This window comes from Rhipicephalus sanguineus, chromosome 3 (genome assembly GCF_013339695.2).
Source record: "Rhipicephalus sanguineus isolate Rsan-2018 chromosome 3, BIME_Rsan_1.4, whole genome shotgun sequence".
In the NCBI taxonomy this organism is placed as follows: Eukaryota; Metazoa; Arthropoda; class Arachnida; order Ixodida; family Ixodidae; genus Rhipicephalus; species Rhipicephalus sanguineus.
In genome coordinates, this window is record NC_051178.1 from 8,862,587 (window position 1) to 8,882,576 (window position 19,990).

The following is a 19,990-nucleotide window of genomic DNA, read 5'->3' on the forward strand; positions in this document are numbered from 1 at the left end:
TCGTTGCCGCTAGCAACCATGCGTTGCAGAGAAACTTATGCGCTGGCGAATTTTTGTGTTTCTCGATGCCGCCACTGCAGTGAACTGGATGGACACTTGTCAAGTCAATCACCTGTCTTCGACACGCCAAACGTGGTGTCAGGCTACATGGTGGGCTGAATTCACTGGAAGATAATTCTTGGAGCTCCCCTGTCATGTTTGAAAAGTGAAATCATGTACAAAAAGCGAGTCATGTAGAGAAGGCTCAGTGCACCCACCTTGGCCCCCACGTGGGGCAGTGCATGGTGGACGGGAAATGTGAGGGCAGCCACTAAAGCTGAGAAGTCGGGTTCCAGGTCACTGCCCTGGTTGACCTCGTGGCCTGACTGCAGAAAGTGGAGCAGTGAGGAAGCCAGTGCCATCCAGAGGGAAGAGGCAAGAGGGGCAGCTGGTGGGCAGCGTTCCAGGCAACTCAGCACCGACTGTGCCAGGTGCAGCCGTGAAGGGTTCTGGAGGCCCAAGGTCAGCAGACACTGGAACAGCTGCATCACCCTGCAGTTCATGCAGATGAGAATCAATACGTAAAAGACAAGAATGAGCGCTTTCTGTCAAGTGACATTTAATTGTTTCATATATCCCCTTCAACTTCAGCGGCAGTGTGTACAACTGTCCACAACACGGAGGCGCGTCACGCACAGCGTGCTTCTTGAAGTGGCTTGAAACACAGTTTACACATCTGTACATGCTTCCCAAGTGGAAAACTAGCACTCATTTAACTTCATTGTGCCACATATTGCTGCAGAGGAGCTGGAGACACTGCCATGTCTGACATCGGTGTGCCGCGCTTCAGAGCTGTCAAGAGTATTATTTTTCTTTGCTCGAAACGATAACCAAAAACAAATTTGGCATGCATTTTGAGCATAAGATTTGATTCTATTTATGCAAATATGGAACATGACTAATCGTGGCATATTTAGATATATAATTACACACTAATTATGATTACTTACTGAAACTCGTACAAAACAACACAATACCTCATTTTCTTTCCTGGGATGCATTATCGAGTGCCTTGGAATTATGTTGTGTGACTTTGACACATTTTCAGACATTCCATCAAAATTCGCGCCTGAAGGCGATATGGAAAAAGCAGAAGGTGCAAAATGCGACATGAAACAGAGATGCCGCCATTGCCGACTGGTCGCGCTGACACTGCCTAGAAATGCCAACTCCCTTTTTGATGAGGATGGCTTCTTTATGGGGTGTGTGAATAGTGAAATTTCACCTCGAATTGAATAGTGCCGAATAGTGGCCAAAAATATCGAATATCGAAATGAATATCGGGTACAGAAGATTTTATCGAAAATTTACAGAAAGAACAAAGAAATGAAGTCTGCTCATGTCCTCGAGCACACAAAGTGGAGAGCGACTGTTACCGCAAGGCTACAAATTGTCATGCAGAAACACAAGCTGCTCCACATGACCTGGCTTCAGGCTCTCTCACCGCAATGTTACGGTGCAGTCGAAAACATGCGCTCACTGGGCACCTCAGTAGCAGTGATGGGAAGGTATCCCAAAGCTATCTTGGAAATTCCTGGATACAGCGAAGCTCCAATATTTCAGAGGATCATCCTTGCTTGGGATGATCATTGATGTATTTTTGAACTATAAGGTCATTGTGCTGGTTTTTTTGTGGCGCCAGACTGTTCTTTGCTTGTGGCACGACTTGTCAAAGTGCTGCGATGGAGAGTTCATGCGAGCATGTCGACCAGTAATTTTGGCTGCCAGCAGCTCAGCAGCCTGTGACCAGTTGAATCGTCTTGTGCAGAAAATAGATTTAAACCTCAAATCACATAGTGTTGCGAGCGTCAGTTCCTTTTGTTCTGCATAAAGAGGGAACCGTGACTCCAAGCTCTTCAGCAAGTTCTTGGCAAACAAACCTGCTTTGTTTTTAATGTTAGCATGCCTCTTAAGGACCTGTCCTGTCCCATAAAGAAAGGGCCCAATTGATGATACACTTTCATACTTCTGGCCGCTAAAATCTCTAGTCTCATCTGCAATAGGCTGCAGGATCTGCACTAAGCTTGCAGCAACATTCCACTCACTTGAGGACAGGCAGCCCATGCTTGTTTCTGATGTTGCTATTTCAAGTGAGACTGCACCAAGTGGCTCAGCACTGCGTGTTCACTGTTCCAACGCGTGTCCACATCTTGAGCGAGGCCTATACCTGGCAGTCCTTCAGCTGGCAAGTTGCCTGAGCGCTGTGTGCCCCACTAACGCTCGTGCCATCCTGCACAGCGATGAAACCACCGGCATTTCTTCTTTTGCGTCCTTGATTGCCAGCTGCAATGTGTGTCCCAGGCACTCAAGTGGGATCCATTCCATCTGATGCACGACGGCACGGATATTCCAACCGTTGTCTCTCACAGGCATGTTGCTGATGTCGAGAGACCACTCCTTCACGATTTCGGTCAAGCAGGCTTGGATATTCACAGCTGTGTGGCTTTCTTGAAGGGGACAGCGCGCCAGGGTGAACATCTTGACTGCAAAATCTTGGGTCATATAGTGGCAGGTCAAAGAGACGTTCCCTTCATTTGCCATGGATGTCCACATGTCGGCTGTGAATGCAAGCGACTCTAATCCTTTTGCCATGTTTGACGTGATTTGTGTCTTGAGTGAGTCGAATGTGCTTCGGTACAGCTCAGGAATTACTGTTCTTGAAAACGTGGTTCTGTGCGAGATCTTGTACTGGGGCTGCAGGTGGCGGATCAAGTCCTGAAATACTTTGTTCTTCACGAACTCGAATGGCTGGAGGTCTCGCGCAATCATGTGCACAATGAAAATCATCGTTTCCTCTTTTGCGCAGCACACCTTTCCCTTTAGTCAGATGCAGCAATGTTTGCTGGCTTTTGTCCTTAGGCTTTGATTTTTCCTTAGACAACCGCTGGAGTTCTAAATACTGCATGTGACGCTTGCTCCTCAGATGATTCACGAATGGGCTTGTTGTGCTTGATGGTGTCTTCAGGGTCGACTTCTTCCAAATAGCAGAGTTGTCGAAAAAATTCCAAATGAAACTTCTTTTTTCGCCACGGCTATCCATGTTGCAGAACGCGGCACATAAACGCTTGACGACTAAAGGTGTGCCACTGACAGCTGCAGTCACAAATGAGCGATTAACCGAACACGCGCTGCCGCCTTCAAATGACAGCACGGCATCACAGCGCCAATGGATTGCCTCGACAGAGCGCGCACATTGAAAAAAAAAAAAAAATCACCAAAAGGACCCGAGAGCATGCCCCCTCCCACCCCCCCCCCCCCCTCCGGAGAGGAGAAGAAACAAACATTTTATTCAAACAGCAAACTGAGGTTTCCCTGGCTAGAGCCCCTTTTTCAGGGCTCCACTGGCTCGAGTAACTCGCTTGGCCTGGTAGCCGCCGAGACAGCTAACTCCCGCACAATGTCCGGAAAGATCAGGAAATCAACGCAGCCACCCCGGCCAGACGAATGTGCGAGGAGGAACTCACCCTTTCTGCAAGCCTTCGCTGTGCTGTGAGCAGATGGGTCATGTCGATTCCTGAACCCGGGTGCAACCCAAAATAAGCGCGCAGTGACGGTTGTACAGACAAGCTGTGAAGGAAGATTTTGTGTAAAAATGATTTACGGCGTTTGTGGCATACACGACCAAACTACGCAAGAAGTCCGTGCCTTCATTTTGGGAGTGAAGTTGTGAAGGGCTTGACAGTTTTTTCATGTCTTTTTTTTTAATGCGCGGAAATGGCATAATCTCCTTTAATATAAACATGCGCTCACTTTTGAACCAGGATACCGGTGAAAGTTAGCAAAAGGCCTACTGTAACGACGTTAGCATTAGTTTTAGCCACACCAGCCTAACCAAGTTATACCATTGGCCTTTGTCGCGTTTTAGATATAATATTCATCCTGTTGAATTATTCGAAACTTCGAATTCGAATATTCGCACAACCCTACTTCTTTATGCACAGGCATCTTTCACACACCGTGTTAGCTACTTTTACAACAATGCACTTTTGATCGTCCATGTGCATAGAAATTAGAGTCTGTACAGGTTTCAAAGGAGAAAATTCAAGCATATTCAAGGAGCTTCAAGCAGCCCAAAAATAAGCAGCTTTCAAGGGAGGATTTCTTTTTATTTATTTACATATAACATACTGCCGCACTTATTGGAGACTATTGCAGGAGGGCAACCAAACAAGATGAAAAAGACACACTTTGAGAGAATAAAGTGACAATTCACGAATGCAGTTCTTATAGAATATAAACTAAAGTTTATAGGAGCACAGGTCATACGATAATAAAGATTATGAACAGATAATTGTACATAATGATCATATTATTGAATAGCACACATAAGAAAGTTACTAATAAATATGAAAAATAGAAAAAAAGAGAGAAAAACTAAATGGATGGCAGAAATATAGCTTAAGCGAAGATATTCAGTAAGCACAGTAGAATAATAATACCAGTACCTATGAAAAAATAACAGTTTAACAGTGAGTGGAACGAATGTGGTCATCGGGTAATGTAAGAAATTTGATCATATCATTGCAACTAGTTATACATCTCGGTAATCTATTCCATTCTGTAAGAGTCTGCGGGAAGAACGAACATTTGAAGCAGTTAGAGTTAAAATGGATTCCGTGTAATGTTAATGGATGTGTTCGTAGCGTCTTGGCGTGCTAATTGTCCGCGTCTTCTTCGCGCTGTTTTTTAACCATGGATTCTTACCAACCGGCTCGCATTCACTCGCTTTTAAGGAATGATAAGCTAAGTCTGCTAGCAAGCAAGTCATCCTGGTAAGAACTTCAAGTGAGACCAGCCTTCAAAGACAATGTACACAAAGGATCCAAACGGTTTGCACCAACGGTCAATTTGTCCTCAAGTGGCAATCGGTCCACCACTTTCTGTACACAAGCTTTGACGAAAGATATGCAGCCTTTCTTGAAATTGAAATTACAAGCTGCAACCACTTCCTGTTATTGCGGAGCGCATTTTTTGCCAAGAATCTAAGGTCGGATGACACTACATATATTACACATTTGGGTGTGTCCAAGTCTATCGTCATCAGCTTAGAGGGTGTGTCGGTACCATTGTGAAGTTCCTCTTTATTGCGATAGCAGCTACAGGGACACTGCAAGAGCGCTTTTGCCATTGCCGTCATGCCCCATATTATGAACAAGTAGACACAGTAAAAGCTCGTTAATTCGGATTTCACGGGACCAGAAAAAATGTCTGAATTACCAAATGCCGAATCATCGGAAGTATCAAGAAAACAATAAGGATTATTATAGCATTTTCACTCGTTTAGCTTTCCGGACAGGCACACAACCACACAGTTTTCTTCTGTGCTCTCACTCACGCAGTTCGCTTACGCCATAGAAGTGCCCGCCGGTTGCTATGCTGCTAGTCAGTCAAGCGCGATTCTTCCAATGTGGACTATTCCCCAAGTGTAGTTTTTTTTATGTCTGTGAGCTATGTTTAAGACAACGCATAATTTTAAATGCGAAGCATTTCTTAGCGAACCTTTGGCACTTTGAGCGTTTCTATCTACGTATCTATCTATCTATCTAGCCGCCTACGTCTGGGTGCTCTCGTGGTCGCCTCCTTAACTCAGTGTAGACCAAAATTGGCATGGGAGGGTAAGAGGATTTGACGAATATGATTGTCGGGTCATGACATGAATAATGTAAAAATCCTGTCGCGTACATCGTCAAACCCTTTCCACTAGACACGTGTGGCACATACCCGTTTACCTCGGGCCGCGGTGTGCGGGTATGCGCCACAGGTGATTGACAGTTTCTATCTACCCAGGGACGGCGAGAACAGACATTGGTAACTTAAATGCGAGAGCGTTAATAAAAACCAACATCGGCAGCGTTAACTTGCAGAACGGAAAGAATGAAAATTAGGATCCCAGCAGGAATCGAACCTAAGCATTCTGCGTGGCAATCAGGTATTCTACCACTGAGCCACGCCAGGTCTATAAACTGGTTTGGAAAATCGGCCTACGCAGGCGTAATGTCGGTGCAACGTCAATTGTGGTTTTGGTGCTTGCTATCTAATTTTGCAAGAAAGCAATGAGCAATACATGATACTCCTACGATGTGTACTCCTACGATACAGGCGTCTTATCAGATTAGCGTATGTTGTTCCAGTGTTGGCTCCGCTTTTATAGCAGTCTAATAAACATTACATGTGTATTCCTATGATTCAGCAAGCTATATTGAAGCATTGCTCGACCCCGGAGGAATACATTAACGAAAAGTTAAATATGATATCCACATCACCGCACCGTAAAGTGCACTTCGTCAGCCAGAATGACGCTGTGTCCTCTTCATTTCTTACGAGGCTGGCCGATGGCCTCATGATGGCCGAGGATGATGCCAGACTGGTTGGGAGCCGCTTTCTAAGCTAGGCAACGTAGGCCATATAGGCCCAGCTAGTCTACGAATACGGCAAGCGCCATCCACTGATGTTGGTCTACGTAGCACTAGCCAGACCTACCAGCCTCGACGGCCTATACCTCACCAGCGCGAAGGGTGGCTTCAGGTTCCGACATGTCGCCGGCTCTATCGACTCACAATTTGTCGACGAAATAACCAAGATATCCACGAATTCCAACAGCTCTTCAATACCACATACTTCACTACACGTGGACTCCTCGTCACCGCGATCGCGACCGGATCCTATAACAAGTCATGACCAGCTGCTGGTGCTCACTGATCACAGTGATGTTGACCTTCTTCAAGAACTGTCAGGAAGTTCTTCCACACATATACACGGGTTCGTGAAACGTGCGTGCGTTCTGCATCATAAGGGACAAGTATAAGCACTACATATCAGCTTACTGCTTGTGGTGTTGGTAATACCCACGTTCCCGTTGGAAGCGCTACCCAACCATAAACAACTGGTGTATATAACACATATGCGGCTCTTCAACGTATATGTGTGGGTATAAAATTTATACAAATCTTTAGCGTCATTTTCTCACGTGTCGCTCAGTAAAAAAATTACACCACAGTCACCTTCCCGCCGCATGCTTCGCATAACATCGACTCCCACGGCACGTGGGATCTGCCGAATTTTTTGTTTTGTACATGTTGATGCTTGTTGTCTGACTTATTATTTTGGAATTGTTTCTTTTGTAATTTTTATTTATAAAAGTCGTATAAGTGTTTTTTTTTTAGGATTTTGCTTGATGTTACTCCCGAATAAACCATGTGTATGCAATAAAAAAATGATCTTTTTGTCACTTCACGGTCACACAAAAAAATGTTGGACAATTTTTTTTTCTTAAATACAGTGACGCTACCGAGGACTTCTGATTTGGAGCAATTTTTGGAGCAGCAATATTTTCATTTTGGAGCACTTTGAAGCAGCGACAATTTCCAACTTGGAGCACTTTGGAGCTTGGAGCACGTTGGAGCAGGTAATTTTGCATTTCGGAGCACTCTGGGGCAGCTAATTTCACATCCTGGAGTACAGTGGAGAAACAAGTCGCACTTACATTCAAGCATTTGAATAAATATTATGGGGCTCTAATGAAGAGCTTGAAATATTTCGATTCATTGCAAATTTCATAGAGAAAATCGTGTCAGGAGTACTCCATATTTCCCTTGATAATGTAAAAATAAGAGCGTCATGCAGTTCAGTGTTTCGAATAACCTCTTCTGCGACTATTTTCTACACTAGCAAGCGAACAGAATACTGGATCAACAGAACTGTACTTAAACCAACCTTCTCCGACACTCCCTTTCCTCTCTCTGAGGCCTCTCTGTGCTGAAGCAAGAGTAATCTCGCTCGCAGTGCTTTTAGACTATCGCTTGCGCATGCGCCGGGTTGCTTGGAAGATGGAGATCCGCTTCAAGTGGAGCTTCCGCGAAAGTGTCCGAAAGTGCGTTCAGTGGGGGACTACATGATATAACAAGCTTCGTTTTCTTTCGAGAGCGAAGCTGCATATGGCTAGGACATTCCGTTCGTACGTCGAAAACCGCCCAGTACCCACCTTGCAGTGCCATAAAAACAGACTCAGAGGGTTTCAGGGTCCCTTATGCATTCGCCGAAAGCAATAATATATATATATATATATATATATATATATATGAAGGAAGGTGACTTTTTGTCAAGGGCTCGTTTTTCTTTGTTAGACACAATATTAATGAGAACAGACAATAATGCGAAGGAAAGTATAGGGCATGTTATTTGTAGTAATTAGGATATAAATGTGAAGAAAGTAAAGTGGACAAAGAGATAACTTGCTGCTGGCAAGGACCGAACCTACGACCTTCGAATAACGCGTCCGATGCTCTACCACTGAGCTACGGCGGCGGTCATCCTCCCGTCCACTTTTTGGGGTATATATGTATATATAAATGCCACAAAGAAAAATAATTCAGAAATTTTTTTTTTGCGAAGCGCGGAATAGAACGGGCGACCTCTCGCTCCGCAGCGCGTGGCGTTAGGCGGCTAGACCACGAAGAGTACATCTTTCAACATGCTGGCGGCGAGGTATTTATATACACCATTTAGTTCAGCGTGCTTTCTTGGTCACCAGCGAGATGGCGTGAAGGGCGCGCTTTAAAGGTCGTCGCCCCGCTCGGTGCGACGCGCGCGCGCCTCCTGCCTCGCCAGCGAGGTGCAATTTGCCCTACAGTGCGTGGTCGCCTGCGCGCGCGCTTATCTGGAGAGGGGGTGGTTTGTATGCTTTGTGCTTTCTTCGCGATGTCCGCGCTGAAGTTCCAGAGCGTACGCAGGTCACTTTGCTGGCTGCAGCGGCCGCGTTTGCGAAAGGAGCGCGCTGTTCAAACAAAGAGAAGTAACAACTGTGGCAGTTCGCGCTCATCCTGCGTATACCTGTGCGTTCGAGCACAGGTATACGTTTGAGCAGCACGTTTGAAAAGTCAAGCTTTGACACTTGATAGCTCGCGCTCGTCCTGTGTGTGTGTTCGTTTCGCGCGTTGTTTGCGCTTGAATGAGGCGCTGGAAATTTCGAGCCGCTTCCCATCCTTCGCGTTAGTTTCCAATTTGTTGCTATCACATTCACTGCCTCGCAGGTGCGGCAAAACTATGACTTTTTAGGGACGAAGCACCTCAGGGTGTCGGCGTGTTCGCGGGCATCGTCGTGTCCTCTCTCGTTGGTGCTCTCTTGCGTCCTCCTCTCTTGCGCTTGAGCGCGAGAGGTCGCCACCGCCTCAGCGCTCCCCGCGTGGCGAGAGAGGGCGAACGGCGCGCGTTGACTATGGAAACGCTCTTTGAGCAATGAACGCTACGCTGAACTACATAAAGTCACTAGAACGCTGCAATGACTTTAGAACTACCAACTCGCAAGGAACGAGAACGCGCCTTTGCCTGCGAGAGACAACGCCGATGCAGGTATCGTCTGCTTGCGAGTTTCTTGATTGAAAAAACTGACTGCTCACGGTGCACAACCGTTCACCGGCCATTGCGCATATTTAGGCACTGGATCTTGACCTGCATTGTAGTGCCGACGGGAGATTTCTCTTGTGTATAGTTGAACAGTAAAGATTCTCAGCGTGCACGTTAACTAAAAGCGGACTGCGGGTCTCTCATGTCTAATCTTTGTTCTGTCTCTCAATGCCCATTAGCAGTGATCTTGCTGGGAAAAACACCGGCGCACACTGCATGCTTGCACAACAGCCGACTTGCACAACAGAAGCTGCGTCGGCACCCAGCGTGGCATAGTGGATTACTCAGGACGCACGCGCGAGCACTGTGTATTCAAAGGAATAATTCTTGGTTCGTGGTTGTGACTATGGTGACCCCAAGATCAAGCTGCACATGTTTTGACGCGCCGGCGGTGCGACTGTGGGTGATAGACGCCACCAAACCCGCGACTTTGGCGCAGTTTGGCGCAATATCCGTTGATAGTATCTGGATGGCGCAGCAAACCCAATTTGGCGCACTTTGGCGCAGTTGGCGCAGGAGTGGAATCACTGTAAATAGAATCATGTGAAAAATTTATTTCAGCAATAAAAAAATTACAATTTTTGGAGTGCATTTCCCGAAAAAATTCCTCAAAGTGTTAACCAAATGCCAAATCATCGAAAGTATCAAGAAAACAATAAACAAATGTCTGTTACATCAATACGCTTTAATTTTCTTGATGAATACCTAATTCCTGTACTTATTTTGCACAAGAGCAGTGTAAAAGTCGCAATTTTTGTCATGCTTCCTTCTCAACGAGTCCCCACTCCCGTGTTTCAATAGCCCGAAGCGTGTTCTGCACACCTCCCTTATTACGTACTGCCACCACCACCACCACACACGTGACGATCATTCTTTCACAGGTAAAATGGCTGGCAACTGATAGTTTGTACACCATGATATAGCAAAGAAGTTTTATGCTAGCATACCAACCGCGGCTGAAAGCTCTTCATTTGCAACAGCTCCTGCCAAGTTAAAACAAAGCTTCTTAGTGCCGCATCCGCATGATGACAAAATCGTGGTCATTAACTGATAAAGATTGCGATGCAAACATTACTACATCGTTTCGGTTGTCTGCGAATGCCGTCATCGCTCTTTTGCGTCACACATTTGCGGCAGTTCGTGCTCGACGCACTCCGAGGATCGTCCAAATTACCCGGGTTGCGGCCATATGGGACCAAGTTAACGAGGCTTTGGTGCCATTAAACAATGCATATGCTGGCCGGGATCAGGGAACACATCCGAATTATCCGATTTTCCGAACTAACGAAGGTCGAATGAATGAGCTTTTACTACAACATTGCCGCGTGTGTCGTATGTCCTTTGCCAGAAGAAAAGCGCGCGAGCACTTCCCTGACGAATGCAGTTCATGGAATCAACTGGCTGCCTGCGGAGTACGAAAGGCGCAAACAAATAGGAGCCAAAGTCCAGCAGACGATGCGTACTATGACCGAGTGGACATGGTCGCTCACTGTGGTGCGCATATCTCTAGAGGGGATCAGCAGACGGCTCATAGCTTTTTACATGTTTTGCTTTCACAGCAAAATTTCCATTGAAGCCATAGACAGCACAAAGGCCACAAGAATTTGCTTGCTGCCGCAGCCGCGTGTCTATAAAGAGTTAGCTGCTAGCCTTTCTTCTTATAACATTAAAATTTGCTATAGCATTCATTGCTTTGCCCTTGCAACGAAACTTTGCCCTTGCAACGAAATTCTTGACAGCAGCAAACACAGAATATAAGCCATCTAGTTCTGCTGATGCAGGAGTTCAACTATTGTTTGCCTGTCAGAAATTCACGCAGACAGGGTTCCAATTATTCAGCAATAGATAGGGCGGTCAGCTTTGCCGAAATAGTGTGTGGTGATCGAAGGCGCGCCCGAAGCCTCTGCGCGGGCATTTTGCCGTTCTGCTAATCCCTTCCTCTCCCGTTCTCACGCGACGGCAAGTGGCGCCATCTTGCGCTATGCGCCGGCTCTCGTGGTGGCACTGCGCGCGGTCTCGAAGCCACGAGATTCGGCGTAACTGAGGCACGTGGATGCCGGAACTCTCTCTCTCACTCCTCGGACGCCGCTGGGTAAGCGCATGTTTCCTTTTGGTCCGACGTCCCCTTTGGGAATTGCCGGACTGTAGCCTGCCTGGGTGCCTCGGCATCCTTGGCAGGCGTGTTTACCCGAGTGTTAGCTCCTGTTCCATACGTTAAGCCAAAGAGTGGTGCCTGGTGCTCGTGTGTGGTCGTACTACGCCGAGTCGCGCTTGCCAGAGGCCCACGCGTAGCGATTTGCCCTAGCTCTTGCGACCAGGCCCAGTGGTCATCGCGAGAGTGCACAGCGTAGCCGCGAGGGACCTTTTCCCAAGCGACGTGTCAAAGCTTGCCATTGACAGCTACAACATGCTCGTGGTTCCCCCTTGGTGTACCGTCCGCGCAGGAAGCCCGTTGCTTCCCCGTGTCTCGGGAATGGACGTTGTGCTGTGTGTTGGGGTGCCGCCAAAGGCAAATAAAGTGTTTGTGTGTGTGTTGTTATATTGAACACTGTGTTTTTGCCGCGCGGCACTCAACGCCTTTGCTAGCTGAGCGCGCGCGGAGCGGTGCGCTACACATGAGCAGGCGAAGCTAGACGCGGCCCTGTGGCTCGCTAAGCCTGAACCGTGGTCTTCGACTCTGGTGAGTATCGAGGCTACCACAAGTGTTACATGAATTGCTCCAAGACAAGCACGGCACGTACGTACAAGAACCCAATAATAATAATAATAATAATAATAATAATAATAATAATAATAATAATATTAATATTAATAATATCTGGGGTTTAATGTCCCAAAACCAAGATATGATTATGAGAGATGCCGTAGAGGAGGGCGCCAGAAATTTCGACCACCTGGGGTTTTTTAAAGGGCCCGTAAACAGGCTGTGACTTTTTTTTTTTTACACCCCCCAAACAAGCTCGGTAATTCATACAGTAGACCGCGGCGATCACGTTTTCCGAATATTACAGCGCTGCGCGCCGCGCAGACCCTTCATTTCGGAAAACAATTCCCGCGCTTCTTTCCTACGCCTGACCAATCCTCCTCGTACGCGCAGTGACGCCAACTCGGCGATCGGCGAGTTGACGTAGCACTGAGCTCGTCGATTGGTCTAAACCAGGTCTCAACAAACAGTTGTCAAGTTAACGTCAGTTCCTGTTCCCACCCACCGCTACGAAACTGCGCCTTGTTTTTTCCCTGCGGTGATGCGGTTTCGGCCACGGAGTTGTCGCGCGTATATTCCTCGCACTGCATAGCACCGGCACGCACTTCGCCTTCGACATGAGGCGAAGCGTTGTTCAGTTGCCGGCTGCAAATCGAGCGGGGAGAGGGGAATTTCCGGTAGCTCGGACGGGTCGCGCTTGCTCGCGCGGCAAGCGGGGTTCTCCAGGCTTTTCTCTCGCGCCCCTTCGACGTCTTGAAAAGCAAGCACGCATTCCTGCTGCATTGTGAACCATCACAAAGGTTTAAAAATAGTGAAGAGCCGAAAACTGCCCATCAAGTTACAGAGCACGTGTGACAATATAAACAATAAACGACCAGGAGCTGCAGCAAGCGGAAGTGCATTGCGACTGATCGAGCTCGCCAATGACGTCGATCACTGACGTCGTGTCACGTTGCCAAAGTGGGCGGAGTCACGACGACGGGCTACGCCTTTCCCTCCATGTGGCGGAGAAGGGTGGTGAGGCCGCGCAAAAATTTGAAACCAGCTGAAACGGATGTTCTAACCCCTTTAACTTCCTTATTATAGCACGTACTCGCAAAATTCTTGCGGCAGCATGTTCACACAGCAAAAGTGCGCATATTTCTCTTCATTACAATTTTTGGACATCGGGGTTGTTTACTGGCCCTTTAACGTGCACCTAAATCTAAGTACACGGGCCTCAAACATTTTCACCTCCATCAAAAATGCAGCTGCCGCGGCCAGGATTTGATCCCGCGACCTTCGGGTCAGCAGTCAAGCGCCATAACCACTAGACCACCGTGGCAGGGAGTACAAGAACCCAAAGAAAGCAAAAAGAAAGAGAAAAGAAAAGAAAAGAAAGCTGGCTTTCTTCACAATGTCACACGGTGATATTTGCCGTATCCACGATGTATCAAAATCAAAGTGAGTTAGCTGGAAACGCAAAGCACATGAAAAAGTAACTTAGCGCGGACGATGAGAAATGAGCTCAGTATTGCGCAATACCACAGTTGAAGGAGGCCTCTCTTGCCATTCCCACCGGTGAGTGCCGCCATCTTGGTATGGTTCGAAAGCTCACCTTTCCGCTCCCGCCCTAATCGTACGCAATATGTTTCGTGAATGTTTGGTGAGTGAAATCAGTGACGTTGCGTCTGAGTTTGTTCCCGGAACTCGCCGTCCTCGCGCCACCATGGAGACTCATTCACCGTAACAAGAAGCATAGTCTTAGACGTTGGCATCTGTTACTCAGAGGAAACTGTCGCTGGGATGTGAGTTTGTACACCACTAGACCCAAGAACACCACTTTCCCTGACATGTCTCGCTCGATTAATGAATTCCCTGACAATTCTCTGACCCTGCTTTCCTAGTCACTGGAAACCCTGAAGATAGTTGAGTGACGTTAGCTCCGTCTTGCCAGTGCTGTAGGAAAATTTTTATATGTTTTGATTGCAGGTTATTTGTAGTAAGACTGATTTTTTTTACATTTAAAGGGCCAGTAAACAACCTCGCGGTTCAAAATTTCTAATGGAGAAATAACTGCGCACTTGTATTATGTGAACATGCTGCCGCAAGAACTTTGCAGGTAAGTGCTGTATTAAGGAATTTACCTTCCCAGCCTACTCTCACTGCTGCGGACAGGGGTAGGTGCAGCCCTTTGTCACGACTATGGCCCCCACGTGTGCACATGTCAGCGCGGGGAAGAAGCGCGGTGCGAGGAGTACGAGGCACTGGCACGGCATGCACCCTGCCCCTCTTCATTTCGAAGGCTTTCATTCTGGCAATACCAGTAGTCCCCGTAGTCTCAGGCTTTACAAAACGGCAGAGGGCAGCACTGGAAATTGAAAATGCAGACGGCGCGGCTGAAACTGCATCGCTGCAGGCCCAAGGCACCGTTTTGTAGTGCAAAGGAGCAAGCTCAGTGGTATAAAATGTTGCCGATGGGCAAGATTTCGTCACTGCACGTAGAAGGAGGATTGGACAAGCGTAGGAAAGAGGCGCGGGAATTGTCTTTCAAAATGAAGAGTTTGCACTGTGCGCAGCACTGTAATATTCAGAAAATGTGATGGCCGCGGTCTAGTGCATGAATTAGCGAGCTTGTTTGGGAGGTGTAAAAAAAAGTCATAGCCTGTTTACTGGCCCTTTAAAGTCATCTCCAACTTGGGGCACCATTCTGACACCAGTGATGCGAGTGACCAAAGCCACTTCGGTGCAGCTTCTGGAGCAGCATAACAGACTTTTGGAGCAGTTATCAAGCCTACATTTTCAAGTGCAAATATATTTAAACGTAACGTCTTCATACCTGCCAAGTTTGGAGAAACAGAATCCGGGAGATCTACTCAACGGGGGGGGGGGGGGGGGGGGGGGGGGGGGGGGTACTGCGAGAGCAATTATATGGACACTGTCAGTGGGATTTTGCGGGCGCCGCTGATCTGTACCGAGTGCAAACCGATAACATCGCTTACACATCGTCTGTTGCGCAAGCGCTAGGCACGAACGCAGTTGAAGCAGAGATAAAGCGCGAAGGGCACATGCGACAACATCGCTCCGCCTGCGAGGCCTGTCGTCGCTTGCTTACCAGTTATTTCGTCAGGCAAGATATTGTGTCTACAGAAACGCATCATCTACGAAATATTAACGGCTGATATAACCAATAACACATTTAGGATGTGGCCAGACGTGGCCAGACAACTTTGCTCATGTGCCCAGACAAAGCACTGGACGCGCGGGGCAAAAACTGGATTTCCGGGAGATTTTCCTATGACCTGTACAACCGGGAGAAACGTTCAAAATACGGGAGTCTCCCGGGTAATCCGGGAGACTTGACAGGTATGCGTCTCTAAGCTGGAGCAGTTTGGATAACAATGGCAGTGCAAAGAAAGAGGACACAAGAAGGCAACAAAGAGACAGACACAGAGCTACACTTCCAACACATATATTTTTATCGGGCACCACATCGTTCTTATACACTTCGCACACTGCCGCAACTAACATGTGGAGGAGCACAAACCGTGGTTCATCAGCAATTTTTGAGTCGCTAATCACGCATGGAAAACATCAGAGAAGGAACAAGAAAATTCATTCATTTCATCCTTCAGCTCATGCACAGGTATTGCAAGTCCTTTCTTGAGAGCACAATACATGGACTGCTGACACACGCACTACTGGCTCTATCTGTCCCTTCAGCTTCAAAAATCAAACGTGTTACTTCACACCCATTTCTACCTAAGATGGTGATTTCGAACGCACGGACTACATTTGCATTTCTAGCAATGCAGAGAGAGACAGGAATTCATTTGACAATGTCTTGTTCACTTTGTTGCTATGCTCACACAGCCTGTTGTTTATGCAGATAACATAACAAGGGGCTCTTCTAGCTAGTGCTAACTTTCTAGTTTACATGCTTCATAGTAGACCTTGTTTAGAACACCATGCAGGTGATTTCTTTCAACTCACAGAAGTTTTTAGCTTGTCCGTATGCTTTTCACATTACAATGTTACCGGAGTGCCAGATGGAATCTGCGCATGCGCGCATTTATACTAAACGTAGACTTGCTTTCATGGAATGTACACTACTAATGGGATCCGCTTTACATTTGCGGCCATATCTTGCGAATTCATCTTCTTTCGTAGCTGCTCATGTCTGCTCATAGTAATTGCACCTAATTAAACTGTAATTAAATATCTCCTTATTACGAGGTCATTCATGTTCTGTTTTTGCACAAGTAGAACAAAATCTGAGACTAGATTTATGGTGCAAATTCTTTTCCGGTTATGTGCATGTTTAACAAAGAAAAATTATACTTTTGTCAAGGCTCGTGGGAAGCAGCCCGTCGAACGACTTGTCGAGCATAGTAGTGCCTTTAGCAAAGTGATCATATGCAACAGTACACTGCAAAATGAAGTTAAATGAAGACAAATTTATTATACAGGAGGTTCAATTCATCTAAAGCTTGATATATCTTGCTCTTTCTTAGCCCCTAGTCGATACAAATAACAAAAACAGTGGTGTCTCAAGTGTACATAGTGTCTCAAAGGGTTAAGGACTAGAACACGCTAGGTGGTGATAGTTGCACTCGGCGGCTTGTCGTTTTCGGAGCTCTCTCCAACCAAAACCGAGTCTGATCGGTAGTGAGGAGCCTGCAATTAATTATTTGTCGCACGCTGCAGCAAACAATGTGCCGTGTTATCACTAACAGGCCACCAGCAACACACTACAGCAAAAAAACGCGATGCCAAAATTTTTGTGTCAGTACCCCTTTAACACAGCGGCCTGTCTGTCCTACGTAGAAGCGGCCACAGCTAAAGGGAACCAAGTGGAGCAAGTGGAAAAGGTGTGAGAGAATCTTTATACTCAGATTTAAAAAAAGAAAATCGAATCTAACATGCATCTTGCCTGCATGTCAAAATGAAACTGAAACCGCGTAGACAACAGCCTCTCGTCAGAAGAGTCAGATGCAGTGCCGCCTTCACGTAATGGGGACAGAGCATATTTTGCTGTGCGTTCGCTTAAAATGATTTAGTGCGTCACTGAGCTGTGCACGTTGTATTTGTTCGCCTGTGAAGTGCCATAGGCCTCCAACGCTCAAGTTTGCGCAGCGCCGTCCGCCGCCCCAGCGGAGAGAGGGGAAAACTCCGGTAGCTGGGACGGGTCGCCCTTGCTTGGTTTTCCCATCACGCGCGCGCGGAGAACGTGCTCCCCGGGGCTTTTATCTTGCATTTTTCACGCTGTGGGTGCCGTTCCTTCATCGTACTCGAAAGCAGGCACGCAGTCCTGCTGCATTGTGAACTGTCACAAAAGTTTAAAAATGTCGAAGAGCCGAAAACTTCCTGTCATGTTCTACCGTTTCCAATGCAAGCAGTCCGAGGAGCAGAGGCGTCAAGAGTGGATTATGGCAGTTCGCCGCGATGCTTTCGCGGTCTTGTCACCTTGAAGCAGTTTTTGTCGTACACAGTATTACGAACTATTAACGGGGAGAAACGCGATGATCGTGCGCATTTGAAAGGGAAGTGCGTTTGTGAACCGAAGTTACAACAAATAGACAGCCGCTGTACGTTTCGAGATTGTGCGCTGGCTTTCCGAGTCAACCATTTGTAATGTTACAGCAGCGGAGCATTTGGGCTTATTACACCACAGTTTAAATAACGTATCGTGAGTACTAACTGTTTAATTCGGCTGATTGCGGTACATTTCCCGTCGCGGCTCCCTGTAAACAGAATTAAGCTGTATGTTTGCACTGAGCGTTTATATTGGCTTTGCATGCGACACACCGTGATTGCTTAGAATGCTGAAGTGTTGCGCTGCTAATATCGTGGTCATGGATTCGATTCACGCATACAGCAGCTGCATTTCGATGGGAGCGAAATGCACTAACACTGGCGTACTTAGACTTACGTACACGTTAAAGAAACCCAGGTGGCCGAAATTAATCCGAATTAATCCACCACGGCGTGCCTCGTATTAATGTCATGCGTTCGGCACGTAATAAAAAGCCTTGCATGCCGCTTTGGAAACGAGCTGAAAAAAGAACCAAGGTGGCAATTAAATTTTCGATGGCTTCGCGAATTCAGATGCTCTTATTATTGGGCACAAATTTCGGCATAATCATAAACATGCGCGATCCCAGTGGGTATTATATAGTATCAGGGGCGTAGCCAGAAATTTTTTCGGGGGGGGGGTCCAACCATACTTTATGTATGTTTGTGCGTGCGTTTGTATGTGTGCGTGTACATATACGCAAGCAAAATTGAAAATTTTCGGGGAGGGTTTGAACCACCCCCCCCCCTTGGCTACGCCCCTGTATAGTATGATGCTGACCAAGTGAGCTGTCGAAACAACCAAAGCGACATTCGTATAAGCGAACACGGTGCGTGATCAGGCGTCGATATTATTCGAAATGAAACACGCCTCTGCAAGAAACATGCATCGTCGAAGTGGGCATGAAATATTTATTTATTTTTCGTTTGCCTATATTGTCACGTGGTCGTGACGTCGACGAAGACAGTAGTCGGCGTTTGCAGGATGGAACTGTTTATTTGGCCGAACTTGTGGCCGGAAAATGAGAACTAGAACTACAGCAATACACACAGTACAATGATAGCGGCGAACAGGGCGTCGTCCGTCGATCAACTGACTAGCGGTCAAGTGCGTCGGCTTTTATACAGGCGCTATCGAACTTTCCAGCGATATCGCTGGTGGCGGCGTTATCTCTGGATAAAGCTGGAACATTCGCGTGCGGCGCGAAATCTTAACAAAACGATCTACTACAATCGAGAAGCTTCTCGAACACTGCTTCGCGGACAGCTTCGAGCGTTGATAACCGTCCTTGCTGGTCAAACCCAAAAAACATCAAAATAAAACAAGAAGTGGGCGTGGCATTGCCCCCCTCTGAAAAAGCATCATCCCGATGCTTGTGAAAGAACAAAGAAGAGAAAGAAAACAAGTGCACACATAAATAAATTACAATAACAAAGGTAAAATTAGAGTCCCCAGGCTCGCTAACGTGCAAAAAACGGCTTAAGGCGCACGACATGGACGACTTCAGGTCGTGTGCGGCGTCGCTGGGAGTTCATAATGCCGTCCGGGATGACCTCGTAGTCAAGAGCGCCGAGACGTCGAAGAACCTTGTATGGTCCGAAGTATCGCCGAAGGAGTTTTTCGCTAAGCCCACGTCGGCGTATCGGCGTCCAGACCCAGACACGGTCGCCGGGCTGGTATTCCACGAAGCGCCGTCGAAGATTGTAGCGATGGCTGTCGGTGTGCTGCCGGGTCTTGATGCGCAGGCGGGCGAGCTGTCGAGCTTCCTCGGCACGTTGTAAGTAAGCGGCGGCGTCAAGGTTTTCTTCGTCGGTGACGTTCGGTAGCATGGCGTCGAGCGTCGCCGCCGGGCTCCTTCCGTAGACCAACTTGTACGGCGTCATGTGCGTCGTTTCTTGGACGGCCGTGTTGTAAGCAAAGGTCACGTACGGAAGAACGGCGTCCCACGTCTTGTGCTCAACATCGACGTACATGGCCAGCATGTCGGAGATGGTCTTATTTAGACGCTCGGTGAGGCCATTGGTCTGCGGGTGGTATGCGGTGGTGCGGCGGTGGCTCGTCTCGCTGTATTTTAAGATCGCCTGAGTTAGGTCCGCAGTAAAGGCGGTACCTCTGTCTGTGATGAGGACCTCTGGGGCGCCATGACGCAAGACGATGTTTTCCACGAAGAACTTGGCTACCTCGGCGGCACTGCCTTTGGGCAAGGCCTTCGTCTCGGCGTAGCGGGTGAGGTAGTCAGTTGCTACGACGATCCACTTGTTGCCGGAAGCCGACGTCGGGAACGGCCCCAG

General features: G+C 47.5%; 1 protein-coding gene across 1 annotated transcript in view; it reads right to left on the minus strand.

Moving 5' to 3' along the window:
• Positions 1 to 19,990, minus strand: part of LOC119386438 (uncharacterized) — a 466,488-nt gene that overhangs the window by 84,057 nt on the left and 362,441 nt on the right. The window contains exon 16 of the mRNA XM_049413126.1: positions 258 to 531. Within this exon, the coding sequence (XP_049269083.1) occupies positions 258 to 531 (274 nt within the window). The remainder of the gene's footprint in view (positions 1 to 257; positions 532 to 19,990) is intronic.